The 20,568-nt window shown below is 36.5% G+C and overlaps 1 protein-coding gene across 1 annotated transcript in view; it reads left to right on the top strand.

Annotated features, from left to right (window-relative positions):
- LOC148819512 (F-actin-monooxygenase mical2b-like) overlaps positions 1–19,191 on the top strand; it is a 78,628-nt gene extending 59,437 nt beyond the window's left edge. Inside the window, exons 28-37 of the mRNA XM_088934955.1 lie at positions 1,977–2,113; positions 3,870–3,947; positions 5,566–5,666; positions 6,121–7,096; positions 9,976–10,064; positions 10,458–10,568; positions 11,631–11,724; positions 16,723–16,822; positions 17,158–17,231; positions 18,321–19,191. Of these exons, the coding sequence (XP_088791081.1) occupies positions 1,977–2,113; positions 3,870–3,947; positions 5,566–5,666; positions 6,121–7,096; positions 9,976–10,064; positions 10,458–10,568; positions 11,631–11,724; positions 16,723–16,822; positions 17,158–17,231; positions 18,321–18,505 (1,945 nt within the window). The 3' untranslated portion in view covers positions 18,506–19,191. The remainder of the gene's footprint in view (positions 1–1,976; positions 2,114–3,869; positions 3,948–5,565; positions 5,667–6,120; positions 7,097–9,975; positions 10,065–10,457; positions 10,569–11,630; positions 11,725–16,722; positions 16,823–17,157; positions 17,232–18,320) is intronic.
- Positions 19,192–20,568: the final 1,377 nt, after the last annotated feature.

The following is a 20,568-nucleotide window of genomic DNA, read 5'->3' as shown; positions in this document are numbered from 1 at the left end:
AAGTATGCACAAAGTAGGTTAGATCACAAAATTGTCACGTAAAGATTTTACAGGAGCCTCTCAATACTTTTTATTCCTAGTATATACTCATATTGTCAGTGCCAGAATAATTTCTTTATTCATACTCGGCATTTGATTATAATATATAATATATTATAGACTAAATAATATATCATATTATGTAATAACATCCTAGTGTTATATCTATAATAAAGTAATATAATATTATCTAAATAATATATAATAATATACTTGGATTATATAAGTATATATTTGCATACTTTTAGTCTAGTTTCAGAGACCCTCCACAATTTCAGCATACTGTGTAATCAAATTGAAATATGTAATTACTGTTAATAATGTTGCTCTTGGTTAGAAAATTTAAAAAAGCAGAAACACAGGTTTAATATTTTAAGCATGGTTTAGGCATATAAACATGTTTATCATAAATGCCATCACAGAAGTCGTGCTTCTCAGCACCAGGTTTAATGGTTAAAGGTATTCCTTAGTTGGGCCCTCTGGGCCCCTGGCAGTCTCTGAGGACCGGCAGGTCTCCCTCAACCCCTTGACCCCTGCATGACAACCTCAGCACTAATCAGTTATGAACAACAATTTATGAAATGTTGTAAAAGTATGAGTTTAAAAAGGAATGAAAAAAGGACCTTGTATTTTATAAGGTGACTTCCAATTCAAAAGCCTTTTACAAAGGCACATAGTTATAATTCCTACCTCTGGAATTAGCAAGGAATACATGCTTTAGGAGATCTTAATCAATTCTCATGTACAGTAGGTCAATGGCAAAAGACGATAAAGAACTGAAAGTGTAGAAGGCCTGTTCTTGAGAAATCCAACTGAAAAGGCTTACAGCCCAGTGGTATGTGTCTTAGTCTTGGCTCCTTTGGAGAAGTATTAGCTCTACAGACACATATTTAGTTCAGTGCTTTTGTGGCTTTGTAACATATGCCATTAAAACTGAATCAAATCCCATTGTTCCAACAAAGCTGCAACCACAGTAAGGACACTTCAGCTTAAATTCTTTTAATGGCCTTTTTACCCTTCTTCAGTGATTATCTGTTGTAGCGGCTGCAAGCACTGCCGTACACTGGGTTTTTCTGTTATCTCTAACATGCAGCAGATACTCAGCTCTCAAGAGGATCAGGTGGACATAGGTGGAAAATATCGATGCAGTTACATGTATTTGGGAAAATTATTTGGAGTAAGACATTCCACTTAAGAGAAATTTTGTAATATTGAAAAAGGCTCGCTTATACAGCAGCTTATAATTGCTATTTAACTGTGAAGCAGATTCTCTTATTGTTTAATTCAGTAATTTCTAGTGTCTGTAAGATTTTCTTAGAGGCTGTTAAGCCACTTGATGCTCTTTACATCAGTAGAGAGCTCTTAAAAACAAAGTGTCACACTTTTGGGGTTGGTTTGTGGCAAAAATGATTGAAATGGAACACATAAATTTCCCATGCTAGGGTAAAGGAGATTATTTCTCAATATAGTAATGCATATTGAAGAGAGAAGTACTGTGGTCTAGTTTTAAAGAATTATCATAAAAGAAAGGAGATATCAAGCACCACCTGATTTGAATATTCAAATAAATGCATTTATCAGATCAAGATGTATTGATGATTGCTTGCAAACATTTAATCAATACTATTCCCTGAAACATTGCAAGAGCTGGTGTCATGAAAAATGCTGGAATCTTGATTTCAGGGAGAAAAGATACTAGGGACACTACCAAGACCAGAATTGCTCTTTTCACTATGATGGAAGGCTAGCTTTTAATTTGTAGTTAACTCCTGCTTGAAGGTGCAAGAATGAATAATCAAGTGAAAAATATTTCTAAAAGAAAACAATGTAAACAATTTACCTACTAGGAAATAGTGGTGGCTGTACCTAAACTGATGATTAGGTGCATAGTATTTTCACTTCCATTTACAAAGTTTTCATGTCTATGCCAATCAAAGTGCCAGCATTGAATCCAGTCCCCACTGGAGTGCTTGTAAAAATGAAGACGTGCCAGATGCCTCAGACTCACCTCGGATGTCCGTTGAATCCCAACCACACTTAAGAGGATGTGACTCACTGACTGGTGAAAATGGTGGTAGGTGAAGCCTGATAGTTGTAGATGAAAAATGTGAGAAAACTTCCACATGTAGCACGTCCCTCCTCCAGTTCTTTAAGGCCAAGGGACAGCTGAAACATTTACAAAACCTGGTAACAAAAGCTGAGTACCCCTACCTCTTTATCTTAAATATCCCTGTATTTTCCAGTAACGCTTCTTGTGGCCGCTGTAACACTCAGCGCCTCCTGAGTGAGGAGAACTGCTCTGGAATGATAGTGAATCCTGATCCGGCTGAGGACAAAATCCTCTGAGCACCACAGCACCCACAAGCAACAAAAGTCCGATTTTTTAGGAATCCTGGGATTGTTTTGTTTACTGAGAGTAAGGAGTGGATTCACTTAATGAATACGTTTAAGCCTGATTGTAGCTGGATATTGGGGTGCATGTGATTCGATAGTATAACTTGCGTTTTGAGTGACCACAAATGTGTCGTTGCCTGTGTTGGTGTGCAGAGTCATTCTGCACCAGCATTTATAAATCACTTCACCAGTTAAACTTGAAAATCTGGGGTGAATAGAAGGGGAAAATATGAAAATATGTTAAAATCCCTACTGTTGTAATATCAGTGTTATAAACCCTACTATTGTAAGGAATTATGTGGAATCTTTGATTACATCAAGTAGTCATAACCTCAGTGCAAGACTGGAACCTCTTACAGCACCATGTTTCCATTCATCATACTGGAAGACTAATTCGACATTCCTGAGCCTATGGGAAGAGTGTCATCTTTTGGTCCTCCAATGTCTTCCCATGGCAACCTCATATTCCTTAGAGACCTCACCTCCAGAAAGGTGCTTAGCTTCTGAAATCTGGCAAGATGACTCTTGAAGTAGTATAGCAGCTCTGATGAGCACACTGATCTTGTGCTAAAGGAAGTTTAATTGAAATCACATTTTTTATTTATTTGAAATATGTTTAAATTTCTTTAAAAAATCTCTTTATAGTTCATAGAGTCTAAAACAACAAGCAAACCACAGCTTAGCTGCTCTGAAGTGAGGCTGTGAACTAATAAACATCTTACCAGAAAATAATTTCCCTGGGCACAATAATAGGGGTTTATGTTTTGTATTTATAACTTCCCATTTCACCACTGTTTTCCTTTCCTCTTTTCACTTATGAAATATTATATATCAGAATGTATTCTGCACCTGCAGTAGAGTGTATTTCCTGTTTGAAAAACTATATCTGCTAAAACCAAGACACGTTGTTTTGTTTAATAAGAAGAAATGTTTAGTTTGGGTTATTTCATTACTTTTTTAAATGATGTGTTCATATTAGATAATAAAAAGGTTGAATTATAGGCATTAAGAAATTATGAAAATGAAGATTTATGAAGTCTGAATATATATGGAACTTGAGGTCTGTAATGCCACCTCTTGGCCGAATAGGAGATGAATCTCCAAAAAATATCAGTAGTCTGTTGTAACTAGGGCATCGACTTTTTTATTAGTAGATGAACATGGCATCTTGTAACAAAACTGCTATAGGATTTGATAACCGTTGCACAAATATATATGAATATCTGTGCATTTTTTAGAGATACATACATATCTGCACATTGCTGCTTTTGTTCGTGCTATTTTAAAATGAAAATCATGTTTAGCTACAGTAAGTATCTGGAAGGATCCAGTATAATTGGTGATCTTTTCTAAGTATGATGATGGACTGACTTAACATTATAAATATGCCAGTATGTTTGTGGGTGTGTGAAATCTAATTTAAAATTTCCCTGCAGCTCAGGAGTATTCCAGTGCTGTACAGCCCTCTTCATCATTCAACAGAAATAGTCGATGGAGGAGAAAGATCCAGGCCAGTGAGTCTGTCTCTGCTTTCCCTTTCGTGCTGTTGTCTAAGCTTGTCCTGACCATGATGGTGCGTCAGTGACGTGTTTCTCTGGCCCTCTTACTACCATGCTTTAGAATTACAGCCATTACAGGTAATGGGGACTCCCCTCCACCACCACCAGTGCGCAGCATCCACCTGGATGATGGGACGGCAGCCATAGTGCACCAGAATGCTCACCACACATCAGCTATCAGTGGGGAGGAGAGCAGAGTAATGAAGCCAATTCATAGAGGCTATTCATAGTGCACCAGAATGCTCACCACACATCAGCTATCAGTGGGGAGGAGAGCAGAGTAATGAAGCCAATTCATAGAGGGGGATTATTAGGAGGCCATGATTGGTAAGGGCCAATGGGAAATTTGGCCAGGACGCCAGGGTTACATCCCTACTCTTTTCGAGAAACACCCTGGGATTTTTAATGACCACTGAAAGTCAGGACCTCGGTTTTACATCTCATCCGAAGGATGGCGCCTGTTTACAGTATAGTGTCCCCGTCACTATACTGGGGCATTAGGACCCACATGGACCTCAGGGTGAGCGCCCCACTAACACCTCTTCCAGCAGCAACCTTAGTTTTTCCCAGGAGGTCTCCCATTCAGGTACTGACCAGGCTCACACCCGCTTAGCTTCAGCGGGTTGCTAGTTGTAAGTTGCAGGGTGATATTCCTCAACCTTCCAAGAACATGCTGGTTGGGTCAATTGCCATCTCTAAGTTCTATTCCACGCACCCTCAGATCTAAACTTCCTTCCTTCGTTTAATACAACCTGTTTCAGGAACTCATTTCCCTTATCTGTAGTTGTCCTTGGGGTCGGTGTGTGCTCTATTTCTAGAGCAAGCAAAAAATCTTAAGTTGCAATTTAAGAATGTAACCGCTAGAGGGTAGTGTTGATTTCCCAAAATATGCCGTTAGTGTATTACATCAAGAATTGTGTTTTTGAGACTGAAGCTACTGAATTTCATTGAACAAAAAATGTCGTGTTCCTTTACATAAACCAAGGATATTCTAATGCAGTCGTATGCATTGTTTTTTCTCATTTGCTTTTTTTAAAATCTTGAATTCTGTAATATACAATGAGCAGAAAAATCCCATTTGTGCTTGACTGAAACAGTATGTATCCACAAGTTGTGCAAAGAAACATATCTGGAGATACATCACTTTCTTCTCATGCAAAACAAAATACAAAATACCAATAATATGATTTCTATAGCAATCTGTATTATTCTCTGTGCAAACCAAAACATTACAGAAGGTCACAGTTGAAGACAAAAGGCAGAACACAAAGGCAAATGAGTGCTATTCATATTAGAACATTCAATGTTGTGACATTAGGTGAAAGTATAGGAATATGCATATAATATATGTATTTATGTCTATCAGTATTAAATTAATTATGAACATTTTTATACTCTTCTCTCCCTTACTATTGTCTGTGTGAATTTTACAGATATCTGTCAAGTATGTGTCAGTCTATCAAGTCAGACTCAGATTGTAAAACTCTCCTTTGGATTGTGCACTCTGTGTCAGGGTTGCAGATGTGATTTTGAAAATCCATTTCTATCCTTCTTTGCTTTTCCGCTGCCCAAGCTCTTCCTTTGACGATGGTTAAGAAGAAGTTAATTCAGCACCCTGAAGATACATCTCCCACTCCTCAGGATTCTGGAAAGGAGGAAGAATCCAAGTCTGAGGTTTAGAAATGATATACTAAACATCTTTATTTTATAAAGTGCCTTTCGTAATGCAGAGTCTCATGGCACTTTACCATACAACAAAGCCAAAAATACAGACTAGGTAAAAATTACAGGCTATGAAGTGTTTCACAAACCTCTCCTGAACTTTAGAATTCATTCTCAAGTGATATAAAATAAAGAATTTATTTTATTTATTTATTATTATTATTATTATTATTATTATTATTAATTTACTTTTTCTGACCTTACACTGCTTTTACCTTTCATAAATACTTGACCAGGCAAAATTATTATTACTTTTGTTATAAAGTATCAATAATATCTTCCTCAATATGTTTGTGTGGCATTTTCTCCGGGTAAAACTATATTCGGTGCCTAAAAAAAATCCAGTTGGGCACAGTAAAAACAAAATTATTTTTACCTGTTTATTTCTGATTTTTAACTTCCTCAGAGTTTGCTGGGTTGTGCGAAAAGGCACCTGCCATCTTCTGGAATAACCGATGTGAAAACCGATAATCTTCGTTCCACAGACAGAGGCAAAGTGGGCGCCGGTGGCTGGGGGGGGCCGAGCAGTGCATATGTCGATCTAGAGATGATGACAATGAAGAAAAAGCTGACCCTTTCTAATTCCCAGAAGGCAAAGTTACTGGACTGGAACCTGAACGTCTCTGAAGACCTGCACCAATGGAATGCAGCTAGAGAGGATAAGAGCTCTTGGACCAGCAAGGCTGACCATCATACCAAAGATGCGAACTCCCCAAGTGCCATTGATGTGCCAGTAGATGCAGCTCCCAAACCTACAGCTCAGCCTCCACAGTCTTCTAAAGAGGCTAACAAAACGCCTCAGTCAGGCCTTCAGCTTCTTGCAAATGCCTTAAGAAGATCTTTCAGGAGGTCTGGAGGTGCTTCCTCCTCAGGCATCACCAGCAACACAGACAGCAGTACTCCTAGGACACGGCCTGTCTCTGACGGATCCTTCTTCAACTTCGCAGCCCTCTTTGGGGGTCCTTCCTGTGACGAGCAACTTAGTGAGCCCACACTGGAGACAGACAAAAGGGAGACTACAGAGGGAAGGATTGAGGACACAGCGCCACCTCATCATTCTGCCTCAGCTGTGTCAGCATCTGCAAGGTGCTCATCAGAACCAGTCCAGCTGCTGAATAACACTGGTAACATCGGGAAAGAAGGGCTAGGTCCCCGGGAAGTGGAGAATGACATGCCGAAGCTGCTAGAAAAGGTGTCCTTGAACGAAATGTCTTCGCGGGCCACCAAGGATGATTTGACAATTCTGCCACGGAGAAGACTCAACTTCTTTTCCTCTTTGCGACTCAAGAGGAACGAAGGCACCGAGAGGGGTGGAGAGGGTGCAGATGAAGTTGGAGGGAGAAATGACATCTGGGCAATTCTTGCCAAATTCAAGAAGAAAGGTATGGACCAAGAAACTAAGAGAATCTCTAACAGTAGAACTGCACTTTGTAAGAATGGAGGGCCCTTTTATAAAACAGGTGCATCTCTGTTTCAGTCTGGGGAAAAAAAAACAAAAAAACTTTTTCTGTCCTATTGTTGGAATATTCTGAGTGCTAAATAACACAGGGTGATGAAACAGCAAGAGGAAGCCAGAATGTCTCTTGTTTGATAAAATTGATGAACAGCCAAAAAGTACTTTTGATGAAAAAAGCTCTTTTATCTTATTTTCATTTGTTTATTAATTTTACAGCTGTCCTTACAAACTTTTCCAGTCTCAGTGTTTTAGGATTATTCCCTCTAAACACCCTAATTCTGTATCTTTTTGCCAGCCTCATAAAGGAAGGGAGTGGGTTAATTTTCAGGGGAAAAAAATCAATCAAAATTCAACAAAAATTTCAAAATTAAACAAATTTCAAAATTCAACAAAAAAGGTAAAAATACGATCAAGGGATTTAGCTTCTACAGCTGTATTCCAGTTTATTAAATTGTACCATTGAATGGTTTCTGGTTTTAATACCAGGCTATAATAATGGAGAGCTGTTAGTACACAGATACAGTATGTATATTTTATATAGTGATTTCTGGGAAATTTGGATCATTGCTCCTGTTAAAAAAACACTCCAACACCTACTGTAAGTGTAATCAGGATATATTACTTAAAGGTACTTAATATAAATCCCCCATCAAATTTCTCTGAAAATGTTTTGTTCAAAGAATCAATGTATAAAAGGTTTAAAAAACAACTGTGTAGCTCATGGAATTGTGGTTCTCATTTAATAAAGAGGAAATTTCAGATTCTCACTTTAAAAATCTCATTTACAGTAGAAATATCTTTGGTACTGTTGATTGATGTCACTGGATTGCCTATTTTCAGGGTGTTAAAAATTACATTGGACTGTGGGGATGCTGTGTTTCCCTCCTGCATGAAGATGATAATATAATTATGATAAGAATAACAATGGATTGGTTCCTACTATCTATTCAGCCTGAAGAAGTTAGGCCACTCTGAGCAACATATATTAGTTGTGAAAGATTCTGCCTGTCCTAAATGTTTTAATTTGGTGATGTGGTGACATTCCAACCTAGGAAGTCAAAAGCTGACATTCATTCTGATATCTTTCTGTATATATGTCAGTATAAGACACAAGTTAGTTCATGGAAAGCATTTATTCATATGATCAGTGACTTCATTGTTTACTTCTATTTTTGTTTGGGTGTAAATGATTTTTCTCTTTATTTGCTATGACCAGACTTTCTGACGCCAGTTACTTTACATTGAACAGATGTCATGATGCAAATGTGGGAGCCAGATGCTATAAGCTACCTAAGGGTAATCTGTCTAATAGCTGCCTCACAATATTCAATCCAATTATGTGACAGAGCAAACCTCACAGAGTCATTCAAGCCAGTGTGTAACCTTTGCTTATACAATTTAAGTGAACAGATACCTAGTTTAAAAGCATTTAGGCAAATCAAATTCATATGATTATGGATCTTAGCATCAGATTACTCGTTTCATAAATGCAGCTCCTCGTGTTTGGAGACTCATAAGCCTAGAACAGAAAGTTTAGCTAAGACCAGTGCTTAGGTTAGCCAAATTGCTTAACGTCTAGCATATTGGCTTTAACATTGCATTGTGTATCAGTATAATTTTACAGTGTCTCTGATTGTGTCATATGTATGAGGCCTCTTTTACTTTATGTCCCTAAATTCTCGTGCTTTATTTTGTAAACCATAAAATGGGCAAACAGATATACCTACTGTCATGTTTGATTTGGTTGTCTTTAATGTAAGGTTAACACAAGGTTTCTTGACGTATCTTTAAAACGAAATAATTTGATGTACTAAGAATACTGATAATACTCAATATTATTCACAATATATAATAATCCCTTCACATTGATATGCACAGTCCCACGAACACAGGAGAACAATATACAGTATTTGGCAGCTATAATCAAACTGCTTTTGGTCTTATCATTACTTGCCCACTGATCATGCCAGTCCTGGGTAATGCCCGGATTTCCAGACAAACTCAACACTGAAATCTTATTGTGAACTCTTATTATAAAAGTGTGTTGCACTTTTCCATCATCTTACATTTAACTGTCAATATGCTGTTGGTCATTCCAAAGTGTTACATACTGTACAGTATGTTACATGGTTGATGTCTTTGGGCACCACAATACTGTACTTGAGTTGTAGTTGAAGTTATTGTCTGGCAGTTGGTCTGTCCTGAGGTAGTCATAGTTCATTGTCCCCTTGAAGTAATTCTTGGTCGGAATGTTAAGGTGTCAGTGGATTTCTCAATCATTCTAAAGTGTTGATTTCATGATACACAATGCAGGTTATTTGAATTGTCTGAAGCTATAGGCCTTTAAAATTTAAAGGCACATTTGTAAGTAACATTACAGCTATTTAAATTAGTTCCAGTGTTTCCCTCCTTTTACGAGAGCTTGTGAACCGAGTTCATATGTTCCAGTGTAAGATGAATCCAGAGTAGAAATAAATCATTTTAATTAATGCATACAGTTATGCCTTCCATGATGTAATATGATGACTGGAGTTGGATCAAAATATCAGATAGTTTTTGAGAAAGGCTCTTCACATTTCAATCAGAGTAAATGAACAATGTGGGTCCATAATTTAAACTATAGCAATTCATTCTCTCCTCCCAAGTCAAAGTCTGATTCTTTAAAACTTAGTTTGCTTTTTAGAAAATTGTTTTAATATCAGTTGAGAAACTTTAAAAAATAGGAGAAAGGTGACTTCAGAACAGTTTGTAGGTGTGTGCCATTAATCACACCTGTTTCTTACACCTCTTACGCCTTTTTGACAGACTCAGATAATCTGTCTGAAGGACATCAGGCAGACCATTATGAAGCTAGTTCCTCAAGCGAGGAAGAGAAGCTTTCATCAAAACAAAAGGTACTGCATGAAAATCACATATTCCAATAAAAGCTGACTATTTTCTAAGTAAACAAACTTTTTTAGTTTGTCATTAAAACATTGTGTTTGGATTTAAAGTTAAACATTGGAACCTCTTCCTGGTAAAATGACTGAATCTTACCGAATAATTGGAATGAAAATCTTTAACTAAAATGTATTCCTGAGACTGTGCTGCTGTAATGTATGATTGGTAGGGCTCACTTTTGAAGAATATTCTTTAAAATATTCAAGGCTGGGATCTCGAGACAAGATTTATATTAAGTCAGGGGAGTTCCGTTTTGTAACTTAACTTTATATCAAATCTAAGAGCTCTAGAAGAATAGTTATGCTGGTAAGTAACTGCCCCTGTGTTGCTGTGTTGTTGTTCTGAAGGTTTCCTCGTCTCAACTGGGAAGGTCCAGCCTCCGACAGAGGAGGAAGCAGGAGAAGATGGAACAGAGGCAGGTCCGCCACGAAAATCTGAAGAGACTCCACAGGGCACAGGTACAAAAATTTGTATTTTTATTTTCATTGTGCACATGAGCCATATAATTTTGGACATATAAAAGTCTGTTTAAGTACCTTAGAAGATACCTCAGTAAACAAGGTGTTACAGTAGTCTAATCTTCATAATATAAGGCACATAGTAATATTTCATCATCAGATGAAATAGGGTTACCAGGTTAAGCAAGGGTCTTAAATGAGTAATGTTACACTAGTGGAAGAAAGATACCCTTATAATGTTCATAAATTGTGCTTTACGTAATAACATCATGTCAAACTAACACCAAGGTTTCTCATTAAAAGTTTGATCTCAGCACGTTGACAACACTGATGTCACAAACTTTGTAAAGCTAATGATAGAAGCCATTGAGCATAATCTCAGTTTTGCCACACATCAGTTTAACAAAGTTCTGTTGGATCCATATCTTATTTTCAAACCCTTTAAATCTGCCAAATATGTATCAATACTATCAGATTTGTTCTGCAAATACGTCAACATAGCAGTAAAACCTAAGTCTGTGATGGCAACATACAAATAAAAAAAGTAAGTTGATCCCAGTACAGCACCTTGTGGAACTCCATGAGTAAGTGGAACTAGGTTAGTTTTTTAACAACTAAGATTTTTTGCTCCTTGTAACAAAAGAAAAACTAAATAAACTAAGAGAAGAACCAGTGATCCTTAGATAGTTTTCACTCCATCCAGAACTAGAGGGATATTTTCTGTAGACACCGCCAAAAAATCGTTAACAACTTTCGTGAGTGCTGCTTCTGAGCTTCTTCTTTGTGTAAAGCCTGGAATTGAACATTTGAAGATCTGATCTGATCTTTAAAACCAGAGAACTACAGTATTTCAGTTTTTTAACTGTACTTCATCATTCAGGAATGAGAACATTCATACCATAAATTCAAAGTTTAAAAGTAATACTATAAATTTAAACCTGTTAAATGGTAATAATGAATGTAATTCCTAGCAAGTTGCAATTGAATTGCAATTTTTTTTTTTAATTTAGCAGTCTGAGCAATTAACCGTTGATGCTCTGCTTGTCCTTGTGTGTTCTCCAGGTGATACAGCGGCAGCTTGAAGAGGTGGAGGAGAGACAGAGAGTCTTGGAGGAACGAGGGGTGAAGCTGGAGAAGGAACTGCGGGGAGAGACAGGTGAGGGATTCAGCTATCCAAAACTCAAAAACACCACGTGTTGGCCTGAAGCACAGAAGGCCTCTCAATTCCACTTGAGGGACAGGCTGTGACAAGAGCACCTTCCCTTTCTTCTCCTCGTTTCGCCTGCCATTCACAATCCTCAGCTCTGTCACTCTTGTGCTTCTCGTCTCCATTTAATTTGGCCTGCTGTCTGACTGAAGCTGCACCCTTCATACCGGGGCCCTGTCTTTCTCCCATCATCAGGTGGGCCTGTCAGAAGCCATTACAGAGTAGAGCGGAGTGGCTTGTCAGAGTGTCGCAGTTTAGAAGGTGAAGGCATTAATTGAGATGGAATTCATCCTGCACCACACCCCTCCTACCCTTCCTCAGGGGTACCAAAGGGCGAATTGGAGGTTGAAATAATGGCAGAAGGTCACTGGCCAGAATTCCTGTGATTGATAAAGTTATTTCTAAGGAATTGTGGCTGTCCTCACAAATTAATAGGACTGACAGCTGACTTGGCTGCTGGGGTTTCACTCTGCATGACTTGCTCTGAGGCTGACAGATTCTTCTACAAATAATCAAGAGGAAAGAGGGGCTGGCAAAGTTCAGGGCCATCTTTTCTGATCTAAAAGTTCCTTTAAATGTAAAGATGAATTGCTCTAATCCTGGGTAATAAAATGTTGCTTGGTTAATCTTAACAGCCACTTTGGATATTATATTTTTCTAGAGTATTGCATTACTAACCTGAACTAGTTAAGAGTTGGATTTTTAATTTAGGTATTTATTATTTATTACACATCTGTTTATTAAAAGAGTGAGAATAGATAGTTTTGTGCTAGACTGTTGTGATACTGAATAAACATGTTCAATGTGAACATGGCTCTCACCAAGTCACATTGCTGAGCAAAGGTTACTGTGAACCAAAAACCAAAATATTATGGCCCTGACCTGTTATTGGCCACAATGACCTTCTATTCCTGGGCAGATCTATGTATTATCATGTTGTATTTCTAATCGTTCTTCATAGTGCTACATGTATCATGTAAATCTCAAGGAAAGTCCGGACACTTTTGTTACAGAAAATTCTACAGTGAAGTTTCCAGCCTTCCAGGCAGAATGTTATTTTCATCCAAAGAAGTGAACTGTATGTGCTGTTAGATCATTCTCGTTTGATATATCTACTCTGGCAGTGGTGAAAATGCCTTTGCCTCATCTAAGGTGTTTGTGGAGCCAAGAAAAGTGCAGATTGCCTGTTTGGGCTGCATAAAGGAGCTGAATATTGACAGTGAAGAATGGGAAATTATTTTCAGTTGCAGACTTGCACTTTGCATGACCTCTGGTGAGAAACATGGACTAGCCTGGAGGCACAGAAAGGAAAGGAAACAAATATAAGCAATGCAGTGTCTCAGGTGGAGTTGACAGAACCACTTTCATTTATTTATTAGCGTGTGGGCTTCATTAGGGTCATCCAAGTCTAAATGATAAAAGGTTTACAGGATTAGGACTGGATGCTGAAAAATAGATTACTTTTGGAGAAGGTATATTTTGCTAACCAGAGTCTGTATGCATTAGAGGTTAAATTAAATACAAAGCTTTGACAAGCTTTTAATGGAGTTCAGGATTTAAAGTGCAAAACTGAAAAGTGTGGAAGATGTCATGCGCCGTTAGCTGAATTATGAAAAAAAATACTCCCGAAATGAAAAAAAGATTTGCATTCGAACAAAATAGCAATTTGCAGTTGAAATTGTATGAAATTATAGGAAAGGTAATAGTTTGACAAATGATGAAAGGAAAAAACAGAAACGACCCATATCATATTTTATCACCTTAAGGTACATCACAATACAGGATAGTCATTAAAACAGTTATTTCAAGTGGTAATGACAAAAAAGGACATTTCTGTTATTAACAGTAATATTCTTGCCATTTTATTCCTCTGAAGAAGCTGTTTATTAGTGGAGAAGAAGGTGTACACAAAGCAATATGTTACTGTGGAATGTGTTAAAAGAGTTGACCATTTAAAGGGGTTCATTTTTTACTATTTGCATGTAATTGTTGTCGGCTTTGGTTGCTCTTGAATGTATTGTATTCCAGTTTGCTGTAATTTTTGTGACTCCGAAAAGCCTCTCTACCTCCGAGTGACCCTGAGCTATGTTTTCATTTTGCTGTCATATAGTAGATTAGGCTGTGTAGGTTGTCTCTTCAAAAGCCAGCTATTGATTTAAATCAAGCAGAGCAAGGACAGTTGTTGCAAAACTCTTCTGTTTGCAGTTAGATAATGAGTCATGCTTTCAGGATGTATTGACATCTATAACATGATTCATAGCATCAGTGGGGTATAATATAATTATTGTTACTAATATTTTTTTCTGAAGCATTTTGATCAAACTATTGTCGCTGCTACAGAAGTCCCTCTGTGTTGTTCTATGGAATACTTACTGCAAGTATTTTCTGTATTTTAGCAACAGAATAAGGACATACATAATTCTGTATTAGAAATTGTACTGAAATGGACTGTCTTGTTGGATGCACAGAAGCTGTGTTCTGTGAGTGAAAAGTGTCCCTTCATTTACAGAAAAGATGTACAGCCATGGGCCTCAGGCACTTCTCAGTGGTAAATGTGTCCTTGCAACAGATTTTAGTACATAACTGCATGGAAAATATCTATAATAATGACAGCCCAAGGCAGGGCAGTGTCCATTGTATGTAACATTTGCATGGCTTTGTTCAGATAATTGCATTAAGGAGGGGTGAACAGTGAATAGGCCTTTTGTTAATGGGTATTATTCATAAACCCAAACTAGATTGAAAGAGGACATGAGTAGGTGGCAAACAATGCACAGAGATGGTGAATATGACAATCCTGCTATCTCCATTTGACATAATGGACACTGATTTTTTTTCTATGTTTAAAAATGATTCTTTCTCGAATTATTATTACAGAAATGTGTCTTAATTACAATTTGCTAGGGCAAAAACTATGACTGTTGCCGTTTCCTGTCTTCAGAATTTGTTTAATTAGGCTCATTTTCCCCATTTCTTTTGTTAAAGAACCTGCAAGTTTTGCATGTTTGTTTGCTATTTTGCGATTTTCTCTTTGTTGTGCTTGTTGTTTTCAGGATGAAGAATAAAATGTTTAAGATTCCTTCTGCAATACCAATAATAAACACTGTGGTATTTGATTTTAGGACTATTTCCTTTTCAGCCGTAATAATACCATTTTCTTAAGGAATAATAAAAAAAACATTGTATTGTAGTTGAGTGGTAAGGAGATACAACAAGGAGCATACAATTCATCAGTGTGTATGAGTGTCACTTGCAAATTCTCTGAAAGGCCAGCTTTGCAAAAAGTATTTTTTATTGGCTCTAGCTGGATAGAAATCAGCCGTGGAACTCAGCCAGTCAAGTGCAATGGTATTTGAGCTATCGTCTTTTTTTTATACCAGGAGACCTTTGATTCACAATACATGCACATTTCTGGCACTGATCTTAAATTCCTTTGGAAGTAATGTAACTAAAAAATAATCTTCTCAAATGTATGTTATGTATAGAATTTTTCAGATATATTTCTGAAACTGTGAAACAGTGGATTGGATTCATATGATCACAGGCAGCTGGACAGTCTGGAGTGATTTATTGTATATATTGTATAATGATAATTAATGACCACTGTGTAAGAATTGATGTATATACTTTATTTGAGCACTTCTTTTATTGAGGATATGATTACAGAAGTGTTAAGTGATTAACACAATCACTGTAATCACTGGTTCATCAGTAAGGTAAAGGTTTTAATACATTTGGTAACAGCAGCAACATGTGTTTCAAAGCAGGATCTGCTGCCACACGTTATGGTATATTCAAATCTTAAGGAAGATACTTATTTCCTTCACTTTACATCAGTGAAGTATGACTTCATTAAACATTCTTTGTTTGATTTTTCCCCCTTTAGATTTCAGACATTTGTGTACCTATGACATTTAAAAAGGATCCGTTTAATAACATTTATATTTTATCAACATTCTCACAGGATTTGAATTTCAACTCTGGAACGTAATTGCAAATTGCAGCTCTTTTGGTAATCCACTTCCACATCCGTGCACTGTATAAAAAGAATTAGTTAGATTTCATTATGGCCTTTGAGCCTACATGAACAAAAAATGTGAATATATGCTTCTTAGATAATGAATTTAGCAGAAGTATTTGTAATTAAAATTTATTTCCTACTATATGATATGGGGAATTCCATGTAAAATATTGATTGTGCCTATACTAAAATACGTATTTCAGTGAAATGAAGTACGTATTTGACAGATATTGTGTTATACACTGCAAAGAATTTCAGTGACTTTATCCAAGCTGGTATACCTGTAAGGAAATGCGTAAAGATGGGGGTTGGTGTAGAACTGCAGTTTCACAAAATTGAGTTTAATATTACAGTGCAGCAAAATTATTGTTTTTACTGAATATTTAAGCAGAAAATGAAAATTACTTACAGATTCTCCTGAAGGGGGCAGTACTGTTCAAAACTTACATTAGTACACAAATTCTGGATTGTCAGGATGAAATTGGATCAGGTTTGGCACCAATTTAGAAAATAAATGTGTCAAACCTATTGTAAAACCTTAGATTTTATGGGTGTGTTTTGGTGCATCTTAATTTTGGCAATATTTGAGTAATTAAATTAAAACCTTACAATTTCACAATTCTTCCTGCCACTTGTACAACAACATTGAAAGTGATATGCAATCAGTATGGGCAGCATTCATGAAGTGTAATCAATAAATTGCTGTAATAAGTGATGTTCACAAAAGACTGATGTCAAACCATGAGGATCATTGAAAATTATATAACAACAGAAAAGCAGCATACAGATGGATGGATGAGCAGATAGGTAGGCAAACTCAGGGACATATAACCAGGGCTGTCTAAATGGTATTAAAGACCTGAATTATTTGTTCAAGTACACAAATAATTCACATCACCCTAACTTAGGGCTTTTATTCCCTTAAGATTCCAGCTCGGCAGATGAAACACAACTCCTTCAAACCTGGTTTAAGCTGGTTCTGGAGAAGAATAAACTTGTCCGCTATGAATCTGAACTGATGATTTTGTAAGTATGCACTCAGCTTATCCAGAACATCTTCGCCTCTTGACAGAATTCATCTTCTTCTTGGTAACTGACATAGGTTATAATTTTCCAAGACACAATGTAGCTTCCGGTCATTTGGGTATGAAACTAAGAATCTTTTCTAAAATCATCTGCTGGTTTGTTAAAATAATAATTAATAGTAAAAAAAACAGCAAGAATAGATACCCCCCAGGACCGCTCACATCAAGGCGATGAGTTGAGAAGAGAAACAGGAGAAAAGAGCAAAGTATATAATCGGTCCCCAAAAGCTTTGGCATCAGGCAGTGTGTGAGACTGTGCTTGTGTCTACCCTTCAGTGCCCAAGAGCTGGAGCTGGAGGACTGCCAAAGCAGGTTACAGCAGAAACTGCGCCGCAGGATGGCCATCAATGGTGAGAATGTGAAAAGAGGAGTCAGAGGCACAAATCTTTGTGAGGTTTTTAGAAAGAAATGGACAAAATTCTATAAAAGAAAACCAAGAAGCTTAGTTCTCAGTGTTTATTTCACTAGATTGTTGGAAAGACACCTCAGATACTGTAAATTCTTCAACTAATTCTTTGCATTGCGGAACTTTACCTACAAAAGGCAAACCCGAATGCAGGGCTTACACGTGATTTAATTCAGAAAATGATTTATGTTTTTTGTTATTAAGGTTTTACCTTTCTGATCTTTTTTTTACAAAACTGTTGGGGTTATGAGATCAAGAACAGTGAGGGGTTGGGATTCTTAATTGAATTTTCCTTTCTTTTTGAATGAACAAATTAGCTTTGAACCCTGATGGGTGTGAATAGAAGATGCATCCCCTGTAAATGACCTTTTGATCCCAGATTTGTAGACAATATTCTGCATGTGTCCTGATTCACGTATTGGCTTTCAGAAATATCATAATGGTTTAACCTTTGCAATTACAAGTGATGCCCTTAGCTTTTTCATCTTCCTTCTACTGTAGTTGCTTCTGACTAGATGAAGTGGCTTTAGTATTACTGGTTTGTAATGTCAGTTAGAGTATTACTGTCAGGTATAACTAAATATATTATGTGTTTATCTTATTGAGTAAAAATTGTTTCACAGCAGTGAAAACATCAACAAATCGATTATCTGAATGTGTACACATAAATCCGAGGATGTATTTCAGTATGCTAAGTTAAAATATTTATTTTCTGAACAGATGTTTATTTTTAACTTGTTCCCCAACAATAATAAACACAAATGTATACCAAAAGGGCATTTGCAATCAAGAGTTCCCCATTGATTTATTGTGCTTTAAAAAATAACTGTATATATAAATAATTCAGTACTGAAAATAGAATTTTTACTAACAAATACAATGTTTAACGCTTATTTAAATTATATACTGGTGCAATTACAAAATACTGATGCAGTTTATAAAGGAACAAAAACGTCCAACTTTTTTTAACCTCCAATGCAAAATTCAGTGTCATTTTCAGTTTCCTTCCTTTTCGTTGTTTTTTTTTTCCCAGATTCCAAGAAGAGCCCACAGGAGCTAGCCGAGGAACAGCAGGTCCTCGGTGAGATGATGAGAATGGTGGAGGAGAGAGACAGGCTGGTGGTCCTGCTTGAAGAGCAGAGGCTTCAAGAAAGGGCTGAAGACAAAGACCTGGAGAGCTTTGTGCTGTCTAAAGGATATCAGCTCAACTGGATGTGACGCTCCACTCAACAGGAGCCAGTGTCTTGTTGCAGCAGTTTGAAATTTTGCCACATTTGGCACCAAAAACTGAAAAAGTGCTAGTTCTGTCTTTGATGGACAACATGTTTATGGGGCTAAAATATAGAAAAAGCATGGCAAGAAAGTCTTTATCAAGATACATTTAGCATAGACCATATGAACAGGGGATGTCAGTTTAGTCGTACACAGAAACAGCACAGATCTTGTATTACAGAGTTACAGAGTTGGTCTCAGTGGTTTTCAGGCCTTTGTGATCTGTGCCTAATTATGTAAAATATTTCAAGAAGCTTAAATCCAGTAACTAGCACTTCAGCATAATAAACCTTTCTGTTTTCATATCCGTTTTCTAATATCAAATAATCTGTGGCAAAAGTTTTATTAAATTCCTCTTAAAAATGTTTACTAGGAAAAAATATACATAAGGAATTTAAATGGCTAATGAAACGTTACTGCACAACCAAAGAATTCTTGTTGTTTTTTTTAAATTGCCCATGAAAGTCGGAGATTAAGCAAACTGCATACCGTATATGTCAAAACTGCGTATGTGCACCGTGTGTAAGAAATCTGTTCTTTTCTTTAATTTCTTTTTTTCCGATTATTTTGTTTCTGCCCTGCAGTTGTTTGATACAATTGTCTGAATAGGCCAGCTTGTTATAAATGCACACTGTATACATCAGACAGATCTATTTTCATATACATAAACTAACTGATGCTATATATGTGCCTTTATGTTGGCATAACACCTTTCATATTTTTAGCAATTCTGAACATTACAAAAATGTAAAAAATGGTAAAATGGTATATATTTCACAAGAAAATAAGATGTGGTAGTGGCTTTTTAAATGAGATTTTTGACAATTCTTTTTTTAAAATGCATATTGTAATGTGCATCTTCAAAATGGCAACTGCCTCAGAGTGAAGTGTGTGAAATTCAAACATAAAAATGTTCTTCTTTATTTTCACTTTAAGTTACAGAGTTGCATTTTTTTTGTTTTTCCTTAAACATTTTTTTTTATTTTCAGATTATACTGTAACTGACAAGCAATCCTAATGGTGTAAAAAAAGACAATTAGTATAAGTAAATGCACCTTGTGAATCATCTTAGCAGGATTCTAATTGCTTAGTGAACTATTCCATGCTGAAAAGAAACTTTAATTTACTTCAATTTGCAAACAATTCTAATTTAAAACATACTTAATTATTTGTTTCTCTAATAAAAGTTATAACAATTCTATTTTTGAATTTTGAATTTGATAGAGCCAAGCAATCCTTTTTATGTTGTGTTTTCAGTCTATTAACTGAATAGTTTGCTTTTCATATGTTCTAGAATTTTTTAAGTACCATTTTTGTGTTAAGAACTGCACAACCTAAGAAAGTCCATTGTAATTTTTCAAGGACAGTGTACAACCCATGTTCATGAATTCATATATCTTTTAGAGAATCATGCCGTTTCATTGTGAATAACATTCAGAATATAACAGTTGGTAAATTGCATATTTTGGGGGGCATTTTAAGACTGTCGTCTTATAAATTATGACAATCAATATTAAATTAGCTCTTGTGGTTTCACATCACTGAAGGGGGCAGAATCATCTGCATGCTCTTAGGAACACCAAACACCTTAATGGTTTTTCTTGCAAGATACGTGGAGTTGTTAACACTGACATCACATATGCAAAAGGTGAAAACAGATTAGGCTCTTTTGACAGTTTTGTCCCTAGGGAAACAGCAAGTACTAATAAATATTCATAATATCTTCTTATTTAGCTAGCCATCTACAAAAGTGAATATATACAGTATATCATTATATACTGTATCTTCATCTGCCTTTTTTGACCCCTTGCTGTATATCCTTGACAAGTCTCTTCCACATACAGTACTTCTGTCCTTGGCTATCAAACAATTCAAACGAAGATTTGTTCAATCTGATAAGCATCCATCTGTTTGTCCAGACAATTGACATTTTAAGTGGGGGACACAAGTTTATCTCTCCTGTGCTGCTGCAGTACTGGTGGGCCCAAATGATTTAAGGCCTGGCTCAA

The sequence above is a fragment of the Atractosteus spatula genome, chromosome 16 (assembly GCF_055471065.1).
Source record: "Atractosteus spatula isolate fAtrSpa1 chromosome 16, fAtrSpa1.hap1, whole genome shotgun sequence".
NCBI classification, from domain to species: Eukaryota; Metazoa; Chordata; class Actinopteri; order Semionotiformes; family Lepisosteidae; genus Atractosteus; species Atractosteus spatula.
This window is presented reverse-complemented; position numbering and strand designations above follow the sequence as displayed.